Below are 16,875 nucleotides of genomic sequence, written 5' to 3'. Positions count from 1 at the left end.
TTTGGTTGGTACATTTGATCCTGTTACCATTTTCTTAATTATTTTGGGTCTATTTTCTGTAGGTCTTTGCCTTCTCTTGTGTTTCCTGTGTGAAGAAGTTCCTTTAGCATTTGTTGTAAAGCTGGTTAGATGGTGCTGAATTCTCTTTAACTTTTGCTTGTCTGGAAAGCTTTTATGATTTCTCCATCAATCTGAAAGGAAAGTCTTGCTGCATAGAGTTTCATTGGTTGTAGGTTCTTCCCTTTTATCGCTTTAAATATACCATGCCATTTCCTTCTGTCTTGTAGAGTTTTTGTTGAGAAATCAGCTGATAGCCTGATGGGAGTTCCCTTGTATGTTATTCGTTGTGTTTCCCTTGTTGTTTTTAATGTTTATCTTTGTCTTTAATTTTGTCGGTTTGATTACTATGTATCTCGGTATATTCCTCCTTGGGTTTATCCTGTCTGGAACTCTCTGTGCTTCTTGAACTTGGATGATTGTTTCTTTTCCCTGTTAAGGAAGTTTTCATCTATTATTTCTTAATATTTTCTCAGTTCCTGTCTCTGTCTCTTCTCCTTCTGGTACCCCTCTAATGCAAATGTTGGTGTGTTTAATGTTCTCACAGAGATCTCTTTGGCTGTCTATTTCTTTTCATTCTTTTTCCTATATTCTCTTCTACAGCAGTGATTTTCACCATTTTGTCCTCTAGGTCATTATTTGTTTTTCTGCCTCAGTTATTCTGCTATTGATTCCTTCTAGTGTATTATTCATCTCTGTTTCTTTGTTCTTTAGTTCTTCTAGGTCTTTGGTAAACATTTCTTGCATCTTCTCCATTGTTTTTCGGATATCCTGGATTATCTTCACTGTCATTATTCTGAATTCTTTTTCTGGAAGGTTGCCTAGCTCCATTTCACTTAGTTGTTTTTCTCGGGTTTTATCTTATCCCTTTATCTGGGACATAGCTTTCTGCTTTTTCATCCTGTTTCGGTTCAGTTCAGTCACTCAGTCATGTCTGACTCTTTGCAGCCCCATGAACCGCAGTACACCAGGCCTCCCTGTCCATCACCAACTCCCAGAGTCCACCCAAACCTGTGTCCATTGAGTCGGTGATGCCATCCAACCATCTCATCCTCTATTGTCCCCTTCTCCTCCTGCCCTCAGTCTTTCTCAGCATCAGGGTCTTTTCCAGTGAGTCAGCTCTTCGCATCAGGTGGCCAAAGTACTGGAGTTTCAACTTCAACATCAGTCCTTCCAGTGAACACCCAGGACTGATATCCTTTAGGATGGACTGGTTGGATCTCCTTGCAGTCCAAGGGACTCTCCTCTAACACCACAGTTCAAAAGCATCAGTTCTTCGGCACTCAGCTTTCTTTATAGTCCAACTCTCACATCTCACACAGGTTTGATTCTTGGTTGGGGAACTAAGATCTTGTATGCTGTGTGGTGCAACCAAAAAAAAAGTAGTAATAATAAGGTAGTTTATAATTGATAGAACTTCGTTCTGTAGTTTCATGTGCTGATTGCTAGTGTATTTATGTTCTAAGTCTGTTTTCCATTTCATGGTAAATCATTTTTTTCAGGGGGGAAGCAATGTAAAACAGATTTTTCAACCTATGAGTAAATAAACATTGTGTGTGTTTGTTACTAAAAAAAGAAATTTCATAGTCGGAACACTCGATGACATAAATCAAAATAAGATCCTCTATGACCCACCTCCTAGAGTAACGGAAATAAAAGCAAAAGTAAACAAGTGGAACCTGATTAAACTTAAAAGCTTTTGCACAGCAAAGGAAACTATAAGTAAGGTAAAAAGACAACTGTCAGAATGGGAGAAAATAATAGCAAGTGAAACAACTGACAAAGGATTAATTTCCAAAATATACAAGCAGCTTATACAACTCAATGCCAGAAAAACAAACAACCCAATCAAAAAGTGGGAAAAAGACTTAAAAAGACATTTCTCCAAAGAAGACATACAGATGGCTAACAAACACGTGAAAAGATGCTCAACATCACTCATTATTGGAGAAATGCAAATCAGAACTACAATGAGATATCATCTCACACTAGTCACAATGGCCATCATCAAAAAGTCTACAAACAATAAATGCTGGAGTGGGTGTGGAGAAAAGGAAAGACTCTTGCATTGTTGGTGGGAATATAAATTGATATAGTCACTATGGAAGACCATATGGAGATTCCTTAAAAAACTAGGAATAAAACAACCATATGACCCAGCAATCCCACTCCTAGGCATATACCCTGAGGAAACCAAAATTGAAAACGACAGATGTTTCCCATTGTTCATTGCAGCACTATACAATAGCTAGAACATGGAAGCACCCTTGATGTCCATCGACAGATGACTGGATAAAGAAGTTGAGGTACATAAACACAATGGAATATTACTCAGCCATAAAAAGGAATGCATCTGAGTCAGTTCTGATGAGGTGGATGAACCTAGAACCTATTATACAGAGTGAAGTGAGTCAGAATGAGAAAGATAAATATCGTATTCTAATGCGTATGTACGGAATCTGGAAGAATGGTACTGAAGAATTTACTTACAGGGCCACAATGGAGAAACAGACATAGAGAACAGACTTATGGACATGGGGAGAGGGGAGGAGAGGGTGAGATATATGCAAAGAGTAACATGGAAACTTACATTATCATGTGTAAAATAGATAGCCAAAGGGAATTTGCTCTATGGCTCAGGAAACTCAAACAGGGGTTTTGTATCAATCTAGAGGGGTGGGATAGGGCGGAAGATGGGAGGAAGGTTCAAAAAGGAGGGGAAGTGTGTTTACCTATGGCTGATTCATGTTGAGGTTTGACAGAAAACAAAAAGATTCTGTAAAGCAACTATCCTTCAATTAAAAAAATTTTTAAATATATTTAAAAAAGTAAAAGCAAAAAAAAAAAATTTCAGATATCATAGAATCCAAAATAAACATCTCTTGGCTTGACTTTTTTCATACTGCTATTTGGAAATATAGCCGCTGTTACCCAGTTGTAATTTAACTGTATTTATCGCTAATGCTTAATTTTTATTAATGAATCATTCTTTCTGCATATGAAGGCTGTTTTGCAGCTGTTTCATTTGAGATGCAATTTGTTCACATATACATATAAATTGACATTATGTGCTTTTCTTTTTCTTTAGAATCCCAAACTTCTGAACAGGAACTCTTTTTAGACACCAAGATATTTGAAAAAGGTTTGTAGTTGTAAATATATTATGAATCTTAGAAATATTGTATCTCTGTTAGTGATACCCATAAAGTATTAGCAACCTTGGATTTAATATTTATAATTTAAGCTGTTTGTAGGGGGCATCAGAGAGCTAGCTGTGAGTTTGTGCTAATTTATAAAGAGAGTGATAAAAGCTATCTCAGATATTGGTTTTAGGGATTAATTGAACTAATGTACTAAAGTGTGTACCAAGAATATAAATCCATTTCTGTGATCCTGGTGAACAAGTTGCTTCATTCTTGAGGGTACCTATGGAATTGTTCAGCAACTTTATCTGACTTTTTGGTATTTAGGATTTCAGGGAGGTATATGAGCATGTCACGAGTCTTATTTCATTTTGAGGGCTTGTTTGTTTTTTATTATTTCAGACCAGGGAAGTACTTACAGTGGTGATCTTGAATCAGAGGCAGTATCTACTCCACATAGCTGGGAGGAAGAATTAAATCATTATGCCTTAAAGTCAAATACTGTGCAAGAGGCTGATTTAGAAGTGAAGCAGTTCTCAAAAGGGGAAACTGAACAGGATCTGGAAGCAGATTTCCCCTCAGGTTTGTTCAGTGTAACCTGACTGCTGAAAGTCCTTTTTTAGAAGATTGGTACAACTTTGAATTGACATTTTGAAGCAGTTATAATGTGTGATAACTACCTAGGGCACAAATCGTCCCTGACTTTGAAGGTATTGATTCATACCATATTCTTCTTTATAAAGGGTTAATTTGTTTTTGTTGTTATTTTTAACTTCCCACAGTAATCATATAGGGAATTTTCTCGATTGTTAATAAAGTTTTTATTCATGCTGTATCTTCTGTTTCCTTAAGTATATAAGTAAAATCTGTATTTTATCAAAACAAAATAATATAGTGATGATTACCTGATATTTCCTCCTCCAGTCTGAGACTTTATTTTACTGTGAGTTATTTATCTCACATTATGCTGTCTCCTGGTTATCACAGAATCCTTTGACCCATTGAACAAAGGACAGGGAATCCAGGTACGTTCCCGAACAAGACGACGACACAGAGATGGCTTCCCCCAGCCCAGACGAAGAGTAAGCAATAGCTTAATTTTTCTAGCATTTTCTTTTGTTTATTATTTTCCAATCTTGAATTTTCATGTTTTTGCTTTTTGAAGTTAAAAAACCATGTCTTTTATTTTACATTTCTTTAAGAGGGACTTTTTCCACAATTGAAGGATTTTTCTGTTTTGTTTTTTATAATTCTTGTTATAGACTTTCCTCTTTTTTTAAAGTCTCTAAATTTAGCTTTTAAATATAATAATAAGGTTTGCTGTTTTATATAGTACAGTTATAATAGTGAAGTACACAAAGACTTTTTCATGGTGACTGGGCTTTCTCATACTGAAATTAAAACAGCCTTTTTTTAAAGAAAATTTCCATTGAGTTGTAATTACATTTAAAAATTCGTAAATTTTAAATGTACAATTTGATGAGCTTTGATAAATGTATACAGTACGTAACTACCTCCACAATCACAATACTTTCCTTGTGCCAAAAATTTGCCTTGTTAGCATTTCCAGTCAGTCTTCATCTCCAGCTCCTGACAACCACTGACTGATCTGCTTTGTGAATTGGTGTAAAATGGTACTGCTTTACCTTTTCTAAAATTTCATATAAATGCAATCATATAATTTGTATTCTTCTGTATCTGGGTTTTTTCAGTTAGCATAATGTTTTTGAGAGTTATTCATATCATTTCATGTATCACTAGTTCATTCCTTTTTATTTCTGAGTATTTTATGGATAACCTACTGTTTATATAATTGTTGAATAGCTAATAGAAATTTGGGTTATTTCTGGTTTGGGTGTTTTTAAATAAAGCTGCTGTGAACATTCTAATATAAACGTCTTTGTGAAGAATATACGTTTTCATTTGGGGGAAAATATCCAAGGGTGGAATTGTGAGGTCTGATCTGTATTTTTTTTTTTTTTGATCTGTATTTTTAACTTTGTAAGAAAGCTGCCAAAGTATGGTCCAAAGTGGATGTACCATCTTGAATTCCCACCAGCAGTCTGGGAATTCTATCTGCTCCATGACTTAGTACTAACAATTATCCATTATTATCAGTTGTTATCAATTATTATCAATCCTTATCAATTATAATCAGTTGTTATCACCTGGCATTATCAATTTTTTAGTTATTCTAGTAAATGTGTAGTGATATTAATTTATGGCTTTAATTTGTATTTTCCTCATGACTAATATGTCGGCACCTTTTCTAATGTATATTGCTGTTTGTTTATCTTTGATAAAGTGTGTATTCAAAACTATTGAGCATTTGGGGGGGTTTAGGTGTCGTCTTTACGGAGTTGTGTTTTGTTGTTTTCTTTATGGATATAATTCTTGTATCAAATATGACTTGCTCCTATTCTGTGACTTCGTCTTTCTTTTCTCAATAGTGAAAAACAACTTTTTCCCCCGTTTCCATGATTCATTTTATTTATTTTCTTCCAGTTTTACTGAAATATATTCGACATCCAGCACTGTATAAGTTTAAGATCTATAGCATAATGATTTGACTGACTTCAGTTCAGTTCAGTTCAGTCACTCAGTCGTGTCTGACTCTTTGCGACCCCATGAATCACAGCACACCAGGCCTCCCTGTCCATCACCAACTCGCGGAGTTTACTCAAACTCATGCCCATCGAGTCGGTGCTGCCATCCAGCCATTTCATCCTCTGTCACCCCCTTCTCCTCCTGCCCCCAATCCCTCCCAGCATCAGGGTCTTTTCCAATGAGTCAACTCTTCGCATGAGGTGGCCAAAGTATTGGAGTTTCAGCTTCAGCATCAGTCCTTTCAACAAACACCCAGGACTGATCTCCTTTAGGATGGACAGGTTGGATCTCCTTGCAGTCCAAGGGACTCTCAAGAGTCTTCTCCAACACCACAGTTCAAAAGCATCAATTCTTCGGCGCTCAGCTTTCTTCACAGTCCAACTCTCATATCCATACATGACCACTGCAAAAACCATAGCCTTGACTAGACGGACCTTTGTTGGCAAAGTAATGTCTCTGCTTTTTAATATGCTATCTAGGTTGGTCATAACTTTCCTCCCAAGGAGTAAGCATGACTGACTTACATGTCATGAAGTGAATACCACGATAAGATGGTAAACACACATCATCTCATATAGATAAAGAATTAAAGACATTTTTAAAAAAAGTTTTTTCCTTATTATGAGAATTCCTAGGGTTTACTCCTAACAACTTTCATATGTAATATAGCGAAGTGCTCATTATATGTATCATGATGCACATTATATCCGTAGTACTTCCTTAGCTAAAATGGTAATTTGTGCCTTTTGACTGCCTTCATCCAATTCCACCTCCCTCTCCCTGGTGCCTCTGGTAACCACAAATCTGATCTCTTTTTCTAAGAATTTGTTTGGTTTTGAAATATAATAGACCCATAACATTATGTTCTTGGAGTGCAACGTAGTGATTGGACATTTCTGCATATTTCAAAATGTTCGCTAGAGTAAGTCTAGTTACAATGTGTCAGCATACAGAGATATTACGTAATTATTGTGTGACTGTATTGCCTCTGCTGTACATTTCATAACAGGACCATGACTCATTTGCTTTGTTACTGAAGTTTGTACTTCTTAATCTCCCTCACCTATGTCTCTCATCTCCCCAACACCCTCCCCTCTGACAACCCCATGTTTATTCTTTGTATGTTTGATTCTGTTTCTGATTTATTGTGTTTGTTCATTTGTCCTATTTTTTAGATTGCAGATATAAGTGAAATAATATAGTATTTACATCTGTCCATTTTTTTTCTGTTAATATTCTCTAGGTCCATTTGTGCTGTCACAAATGGCAAGATTTCATTCTTTTTTTGTGATTGATTAATAATTTGATGCATGTAACTCTGTGTGTGTGTGTAGCATTGTTTTTAAATTTCCTTGTCTAGTGTTCTTCACTGACATATAGAAATAGAGATGGTTTTGTATATTGACTTCATATGTGGCGATTTTGCTCAACTAATATCTGTGAGATTTTCTCCCTACACAGTTGTATTATCTGTGAATTAAGAAAGTTTCACTTTGTCCCTTTACATTCTCAGGGTATTTTCTTCTTTTTTCAAAAACAAAATTTATTATTTGTTATTTTACTTTTTTTTTTGGCCATGCCATGTGGCATGTTGGGTCATAGTTCCCCAACCAGGGATTGAGTCTATACCACCTGCAGTGGAAGCAAGAGTCTTTACCGTTGGACCACCAGGAAGCCCCTCTTTCTTTTTTTGATTTATTGCATTAACTGGGATCAATGTTTAATATGAGTGCAGACTTTAATGCCTCTTCCCAGTTTTAACAGTGTTCAGCCTTGCAGTGTTAAATACAATGCTACCTGTGTATTTCTCATTGTTGTTGTTGTTCAGTTGGTCAGTCGTGTCTGACTCTTTTTCGACCCTATGGACTGCAGCACATGAAGCTTCCCTGTCCTTCACCATCAGAGTTTGCTCAAACTCATGTCCATTGAGTTGGTGATGCCATCCAACCATCTCATCCTCTGTCATCTGCCTCTTCTGCTGCCTTCAGTCTTTCCCAGCATCAGTTTTTTCGAATGAGTTGGCTCTTCACATCAGGTGGCCAGAGTACTGGAGCTTCAGCATCAGTCCTTCCAGTGAATATTCAGGATTGATTTCCTTTAGAATTGATTGGTTTACTCTCCTTGCTGTTCAAAGACCTCTCAAGAGTCTTTTTTGCACCACAGTTCAAAGGCATCAGTTCTTCGGCACTCAGCCTTTTTTATTGCCCAGCTCTCACATCCGTACATGACTACTAAGAAAATCATAGCTTTGACTAGACGGCCCTTTGTAGACAAAGTAATGTCTCTGCTTTTTAATATGCTGTCTAGATGGTCTTAGCTTTTCTCCCAAGGAGCAAACGTCTTAATTTCATGGCTGCAGTCACCGTCCACAGTGATTTTGTTGCCCAAGCAAATGGTCTGTCACTGTTTCCTGTGTTTCCCCGTCTATTTCCCTTGAAGTGATGGGACCAGATATCATGATCTTAGTTTTTGAATGTTGAGTTTTAAGCCAGCTTTTTCACTCTCCTCTTTCACCTTCATCAAGAGGCTCTTTAATTCCTCTTTGCCTTCTGCCATAAGGGTGGTGTCATCTGCATATCTGAAGTTATTGATATTTCTCCCCACAGTCTTGATTGTAGCTTGCGCTTCATCCAGACCAGCATTTTGCACTATGTACTCTGCCTATAAGTTGAATAAGCACGGTGACAGTATACAGCTTTGACATACTCCTTTCCCAGTTTTGAACCATTCCATTGTTCTGTGTCTGGTTCTCACTGTTGCTTCTTACCTCCATACAGGTTTCTCATAGATGACGGTCTTTCTCATAGATGACCTCTGTCAAGGTCAGGAAGTTCTCTTCTGATTTACTCAGCTTTTGTGATTGTGTTTTGAACTTTGTCAGGTGATCTCTTGAGATGATCATCTAATTTTTCTTTTGTAAGTCTTTTTCAGTGGCGAAATACATTGATTTTTTTCCAGTGATAAACTTAACCTTGCATTTATGGGATGAACACTACTCTCTTTTGGTGTTTTTGTATTTATATATGTATTGCTGAATTGAGTTTGCTGGTATTTGTTAAGGTTTTAAGTATGTCAGTTTAAAAGAGCTATTGGTGTGTAGTTTTCTTGTAAGGATTTTATCTGTCCTTGCTGGCAGGATAAAAGTGATGTTAAGGAAAAAAAAAAGGTGATGTTAAGGATAAAAGTGAGTTTCTGTTCTTCTTCTGTTTTCTGAAATACAATTTATATAGTTACTTTAATTCTTGGGTAGACTTCAGCAGTGAAGTCATCTGGGTCTGAAATTTTTTTGTGGGAATGTTTTAAAATATAATTTGAATTCTTCTGGCTGTTTACATTATCTATTTCTTCTAGAGCAAGCTTTGTTAGTTTGTATCTTTCAAGAAATTTGTTCATTTTTTCTAAGCTGTCTAGTTTATTGTCATCATGGTGTTCACAGTTTTCTGCTGTTACCCCTTATTATGTCTGTGGAATCAGGTGTTGATAATTTATATCTTCTGTCTTATCTCTAATCATTTTGGCTAGAGATTTATCAATTTTTTTAACCTTCTAAAATTATGAGCTTTTTTGTCTTACTAATCTTTTCCTCTATTTTTTAATTGATTTTGCTCTTATTATTAATTTGAGTTTTAATGTAGTCTTTATTCTAGTTTCTAGCTTACGGATTTCAGACTTCCTTCTCATATAAGCATTTTAATAAGTATAAATATCCTTATAAGCACTGCTTAGCACTATTATATAAATTTTGATATGTTTTGTTTTCATTTTTACTTAAATTCAAAATATTCTCTAATTGCATTTTTGATTTCTTAGTGAGTGTTGGTTAATTCTAACTTTCATGGATTTTTCTAACAATATTCTGTTACTGATTTATAGCTGAATTCCAGTGTAGTTAAGAGAGTTGATTGAGGGTTGTTTTATAGCCATCTATTCATGTATTGCATTAAATAGACCTGAGTGTAATAACTGTTACTCATACCTCATTTTGTAAGTCTACTATCTGGAAGATAGTAAATAAATACTCAAATGTTATTGATTATTCCAGTATTATTTTCTGCACTTCAGTTTCCTCTTTTTTTTTTTTTTTTCTCCTGCGGATAGGATTAGATGACTTCTAAAACTCTTTCTACCTGTAAGAACTCTGAATCTCAGGGATGTAATACTGAGTTCCATTTCTGTAAATTTATGCCCATTCTATCTTTGCGAACCATGATTCTTAGATCCAAAACTAAATTTATATTCTGTAAATTTTTGAAAATTCTTACAGGGACGGAAGAAGTCTATAGTATCTGTGGAGCCCAGGAGTCTTATTCAAGGAGCCTTTCAAGGGTGCTCAGTGTCTGGGATGACACTGAAATACATGTATGGGGTAAATGCCTGGAAGAACTGGGTTCAGTGGAAAAATGCCAAGGAAGAGCAGGGGGATCTGAAATGTGGCGGTAAATACATGGCATGAATTTGTGTCTTGATTTACGGGTGGGAGGAATACGGATTAATAAATTTACAAACCTACTCAAAAGGGTTAAATACTAGTCAAAAATCCCATAAAGCTTTGATTTGGGCTTTGCTTAATTTTTTTCCATCTTTATTTAAACTTCTCATTTACTTTTCTTTTCATGTCAGGAGTTGAACATGCCTCATCTAGCCCGTGTTCTGACCCATTAGGAAGTACTCAAGACCATGCGCTCTCTCAAGAATCTTCAGAGACAGGCTGTAAAGGTAAAATATTTCTCTCCTTATGATCTGAATTGATTGTAATATCATTGTTGATTTTAAATTTATAAATGGAAATTGAAAATGCTTTAAAATTTGAAGTTTATGTTTAAAAAGAGAAATTAATCTCCACTCTCAGTTTTAAAGAACTTGTTTTTAAGGGAGGGTTATTATCTTCAGATCATGGGTTTCTTATACAACTATAAGAAATTTTGTGTCTTTTTCTAACACTCTGCAAGTGACTCAAATCTGTCTTTTTTGAGTCCTGTATCTGTAGAATAACCCATGTGGAACGCAGTGTAACACTTCATTGTTGTTGTTAAGAAAAGTACCTGGGAAAGCCTTGCTGTTTCTGTAGTTTCTCCCATCAAGGAGCTGTATATGATTGACCATGTTTGCAGGTTTCACTTCTGGTGCCAAGAAATTTGGAACCCAATAAACAGTTCAAATAGAGCAACACTGTATTATTTTAGAGCCCTAATCATTAGATTTCTTCTTTCCAGGATTTTGTTTTCTGTTCTAAATTTTGTTTTCAGTTTGTGTTCTGCCTTTTAATTTTTTTTTATATTTCATTTGTTTATCACAAAATCGTTATTTTATGAAGTCTGTGGAATGATATAGGGCAGGAATGCATGAGTATGTAACTAAACTTTTCACCCCTTTCCAACTGTACCTTCTCTCTGATACCTGGGTGATTGCATGTATTCTTGGCTTCACCTAAGTTTACCCTCATTGGAGCAGTTAGTTGCTGCTGTGGTCTGTGATTGACTTATTGAGTTCCCACAGATCAAGTATAATCTCTGTGCTTCAGAGTGATGTAAAAATGCTCACGTCATGGGGGTTTACTAGGCCTTTCACTTTGTACTTTGAGCCACAACATTTTTGAGAAAGGAGGAGTGGTAGTGAGAATAGAGAAGTAATATTGTATTAGACTGCCAGGCCTAAATGCAGTAGCCACACAGGATGCCTACTCATTTCTGCTACTCATTCTTCCAGAAAAGTACTTACTGTATTTATCTGTCATGTATCAAGCATGGTGGTAAATATTCAGGTAAAAAGTCAAATATGGTCCTTGCCCTCATGAATCACCTATTTAAATTTGCAAAACCAACTCAGGGAAGCTCAAGTGTACCATTGGAAACATGTAGTCTTTTCTACATGCAGAAAAGCAGGAACTGGAAATGGTGTTTTAACTCATCCCACAGTATGGACCAGTCTGTTGCCGTAAGATCTCTAAAAATCAAGTTAGATAACGCTCCTGCCTAAAACTAATGTATGTGTGCTCATTTGCTCTATGTCCAACTCTTCATGACACTGTGTGACTGTAGGCCACCAGTCTCCTCTGTCTGTGGAATTTTCCTGGCAAGAATACTGGAGTGAGTTGCCATTTCCTCCTCCAGAGATCTTCCTGACCCAGGGAATAAACCCGTGTCTCCTGTGTCTATTGCATTGGCGGGAGGATCCTTTACCCCTGAGACACCTGGGAAGCAATTCAATTCTTAGTTGTCTTCAGAATCTTTATATATATATATATGAGGCTTACCATGATCTGCCCTCTTTACTTTTCTGCTATATTCCTCAGTCCCCAAACCCTTTCATTTTTGTGGCTGAGCACATACTGTGTTTTCTAGCATTTTCAAAAGCATGAAGTTGTTAATATGTAATCTGAAATATACTTTATTCAAATAAATATCACTTAAAGTTAAATAGCATTCCCTTTACAGACATCTCCAGAGCTTTTTATATATTAAAACATACTGTGATTCTTCACAGGCAGATATAATATACTGTTGTTTTCCAAATTTATCAGATCTTAGAAACCCAGTTTTATTGAGCTTTCACATGGTTAGTATTTTGTAGAATATACTTTGGGAAATCTTATATCCTCAAGCTGAAATTCTTAATCTATGAGTTTAATTCTTCTCCACCTTTCACTTCCTCTGGAATCTAACATGACTTTTCACTATTAGATGGCCCTTATTTGTTTTCATAGAATTTTACTTAAATAAGACATTTTATTTAAATGTTACATCATATGTGATGAATTATCTTTATTTTTTTTTTTACTAAAAAAGCCTTGAGATGAGTATCTGTCTTTAATTCATGTCTTCACTAGTGTATACCATAATACCTGGGGCAGTGTAGTCAGTGTTTATTTAGTGAATTGAGTAATGTTATTATTTTTCTTTTAAGTTATTATTTCAGATGTTTTCTACCTTTCCACAGTCCGCTCTATCAAGCTGAAGGAAGATATTCTGTCCTGCACGTTCGCTGAGTTGAGTTTAGGCTTATGCCAGTTTATTCAAGAAGTGCGGAGACCAAATGGTGAAAAATATGATCCAGACAGTATCTTATATTTGTGCCTTGGAATTCAACAGGTATGAAATCAGTTGTTATGTAAACTATTGGTTTTTTAATAATTCTGGTAGAACTTGTGAATTAAGCTGAGAAAGTACTGTATATATTGTCAGTTTGGTATTGCTCCTGTACTCTCTTCTTAGTTAACCACTGACCCTGATTTGAAAGTCTTAGTCACGTAAACGTTTTATAAGTTTAATTGAGACTGTTAGAGTAACAGAAATTGAAGTTGGTTCATTTTATTGCTAAATGGACAAAAAAGGCCTAATAGCAATTCACAAAAGAAGTGAGATAGATGACTCTGTGTTTATATGTATGTATTTGTATGAATTTCGTAATCTCATATAAACTTTAAATTCACATTAGAATAGATATGTCAATATTTATCCTATCACAATAGCAAAGATCAAAAATTTTAATATTCATTGTTGATACGAGTTCTGTGAGATGGAGGTTCACCTTCATAGTTGATGATAATTAGTACATAGTTTGTAAAAAGCAGTTTTGAGCATATGTTTCAGGAATACTTTTGAATGTTCATATTATTTCACCAGTGATTCATTTTTTGGGAATCTCTCAAAAGTCTGAGGTTCAGACATCATTGCCCAAAACTGGAAATCACCTCAGTGTCCACCAAAGTATAGTATATTTATAGTTAAATATTATGCCCCCAATAAAAATGGTTTACAAAGTGACTTCTAGTAACATAAAAATCTTAATACTAAAGCATTAAGTGAGCAAAATAAGAGTGTATGTGTATCACTATATTTTAACATAGTGGTTTATAAGCCATTCACATAAATAACATAGTAAAATGAAATATATGAAAAGTATTTACAGTGCTTATTATCTTGGAGTGATGAAACTCTGAATATAATTGATTTTTTTCCTCTATTTGCCGAATTTCATTCCCTCTGTATTTCAGGGGGTATTATTTAGTCATTTATTTGTTGTTAAAGTTTAATTTTTTAATTATAAAAGTAGTATGGGCTCAGTTAACTGTTAAAACAGTAAATGAAGACATAATAAGAAAAATTAAATCAGTCCATTCCCACTCCCTGAGGTAATCAGTGTTTGCAGTGTGATATGTAACCTATATCTTCTTTTTTTGTCATTTTAATTGATGTATTGTTGACTTATCTCATTATCTTTTGTGCAATATATATTTATACATGTGTGTATATGTTTGTTAACAGTTTTTATTTTGCTTAGTTTTTTAAAAATGGGGCCTATACTATACCCACTTTTTGTAACTTACTATTCTCAACCTGTGTATCCCTTGAGATGCATATAAATCAAATTCCTTGCTTTAAAAAAGAAAGTCACATAATGTTGCAGAGTATGAGCATAACAGTTATTCAGCCTTTCCTCTTTCCTATATTCAGGAGTTTCTCCCTCCTCTTCTCTTACTCTTGCAAACCGTGCTTTGGTAAATATTTTGTTTGCGTACCTAGTGAACTGGTGCTTTTGTTTCTAGGTTAAAGCATAGACTTTTCTAGTTATAAGATACTTTCAGATCACTTCCCAGGATAATTGTGGTAGCTTACGATTTTACCAGCAGTGTGATGCCTGCTTCTTGAATCCTTTTCACCATCCTCTTTCTCATGTTTATTATTCTGATGGAATTTTTTAAAATGTTAACTTGTGGCTCCAATATGTATTTTTCCAACTTTTGTGAAGTAAAATGTCTTTTTATGTTGGTCATTTGGATTTTTCCTCCCGATCTGTAGGGTCTCTTTTATATTAGGAATATTGAGTCTAATATGAGATTAAATTTTTATAGTGTATTTTTGTCTTTTGGTTTTTATGTATGTTTTACTATTTAAAAAGTTTTCATTTTTATATAGTCCAATGTGAATATATTTCCCTTTATAGTTCCTATACTTTCCATGTTGGCTTAGAATGGTCTTTGTACTTAAGTATTTAAATTTAAATTGTCATCAATTTCTAAAATACTTGGGAGTTTTTTGGATTGACATTGTTAATATATCTGAAATTCATTTTTATGCATGAAATAAATATGTTGCTGATGAATAACATATCTGAAGTGTAGCTGGTTATGCAAGCAGCATTGGTTGTTCTTGGAATCAAAATGGCACCTGTTACTTAATAAGTTTCCCTTATATTTTGATCCAATTTCTAGATGGTAAGATATATTTTTAAAAGTTGCATATAAGAGAACTTTTATGGATTCTTTCAGCAGAATTTGAGAACCTTCCATGTGTGTCAACATGCATTTTGCTTAGGTAAAAATTGCAAAGATTCTGGACGCACTTCCTTCCTTTGGAGTTTATAATATAAGAATCTGAAGAACATTTCCTAATTTTGTTAATACGTATGTCAAGAAATAAGATGTTTTTTGGTATTTATTAATAGTCTAATGATTTGAATATAATCAAAACATGTGCTCATTGCTAGGAATTTCAGTAAAAAATATTTGAGTACTTTGCATGTAGACACTCTGCTGTATATATTCTATTTGTGAGGTGAATCATAAACCTGTTAAAAGTTTTTTCCTAGTATATTTCTCTTGTTATTTGTTTATATTAATAAATGACTTTCTGTAACAATGCTATAGGTTAACAAATTCTCACATGACTTACCGAAAGTAATTACAAACCTGTTAGCAATTTTGGCAAGAAATAAACTTTCATTAATCTATAACTTATTCCTTATAGGGAATTTTAAAAGTTTACTTATGTTTACATCTCAAATTTGTTTCCTTTTTTATTTTTTCCTCATTATAATAACATACGGTTATGCTATAAAAGTTGGCATTATAAACAAATACAGTTACGCTTAAAAGTTGGCTTAAAACTCAACATTCAGAAAACTAAGATCATGGCATCTGGTCCCATCACTTCATGGCAGATAGATGGGGAAACAATGAGTGATAGACTTTGGAGCACTGCAGGTGGTGACTGCTGCCATGAAATTAAAAGACACTTGCTCCTTGGAAGAAAAGCTCTGACAAACCTAAACAGCATATTAAAAAGCAGAGACATTGCTTTGCCAGCAAAAGTCTGTCTAGTCAAAGCTGTGGTTTTTCCAGTAGTCATGTATGAAGGTGAGAGTTGAACTACAAAGAAAGCTGAGCTCCAAAGAATTGATGCTTTTGAACTGTGGTGTTGGAGAAGACTCTTGAGAGTCCCTTGAACTGCAAGGAGATCCAGCCAGTCCATCCTAAAGGAAATCAGTCCTGAATATTCATTGGAAGGACTGCTGCTGAAGCTGAAAGTCCAATACTTTGGCCACCTAATGCAAAGAACTGACTCATTGGAAAAAACCCTGATGCTGGAGAACAAGGGGACGACAGAGATGGTTGGATGGCATCACCAACTCGATGGACATGAGTTTGAGTAAGCTCCGGGAGTTGGTAATAGACAGGGAAGCCTGGCGTGCTGCAGTCCATGGGGTCTCAAAGAGTCAGACATGACTGAGCAACTGAACTGAACTGATGCTAATTGTAAAGAGTTTTGAAAATACATAAAAATGTAAAATTAAACAACAGCTGTAATATCAATGCCTTGACCACCACTGTTAAAGTTCTCTAGGAGAGATAATTGGCAAAAGAAACAAACAGTCAAGTAACAGAAGAAAATCAAAAGATTACTAATAGATAAAATGTATCAGGAATATTTAACAATCATTTACTTTGTATGCTATATTTTAATATAAGCCCATTTCATGTATTAACTTACATAATTGTTAGTGTACCCTTATTATGTATAATAACTAATATCATTTTGTGCTGAAGAATCTGAGGCACAGTGAGTTAAATAGCTTGCCTAAGGTCTTAAAGGTAGTAAGTGGCAGGGCCAAGGTGTGAAGTGAACACAGGTAGCTCAGCTTTAGGGTCCATGCTATGATTACTGTGTTGGGCTGCCTCTCTAATATAAAATAATGGTCAGCTGTAATCAGGGAAGTTTTTCACCTATTAGATGGATTAAAACACTTGAAAGATTGAGAAGTTTGACAATGCTAAGTATTAGTGAAGACA

At 35.0% G+C, this 16,875-nt stretch overlaps 1 protein-coding gene across 6 annotated transcripts in view; it reads left to right on the top strand.

The window, feature by feature from the left end:
- Positions 1-16,875, top strand: part of ZMYM4 (zinc finger MYM-type containing 4) — a 156,502-nt gene that overhangs the window by 120,319 nt on the left and 19,308 nt on the right. For all 6 annotated transcript variants that reach the window (XM_061122426.1, XM_061122427.1, XM_061122425.1 and 3 more), the window contains 6 exons: positions 3,146-3,199; positions 3,603-3,782; positions 4,188-4,282; positions 10,072-10,243; positions 10,428-10,523; positions 12,744-12,895. In XM_061122426.1, coding sequence (XP_060978409.1) covers positions 3,146-3,199; positions 3,603-3,782; positions 4,188-4,282; positions 10,072-10,243; positions 10,428-10,523; positions 12,744-12,895 — 749 coding nt within the window. The remainder of the gene's footprint in view (positions 1-3,145; positions 3,200-3,602; positions 3,783-4,187; positions 4,283-10,071; positions 10,244-10,427; positions 10,524-12,743; positions 12,896-16,875) is intronic.

Source organism: Dama dama, chromosome 20 (genome assembly GCF_033118175.1).
Source record: "Dama dama isolate Ldn47 chromosome 20, ASM3311817v1, whole genome shotgun sequence".
Lineage (NCBI taxonomy): Eukaryota > Metazoa > Chordata > Mammalia > Artiodactyla > Cervidae > Dama > Dama dama.
The sequence above is the reverse complement of the archived record's forward strand: the minus strand, read 5'-3'. Positions and strand labels throughout refer to the sequence as shown.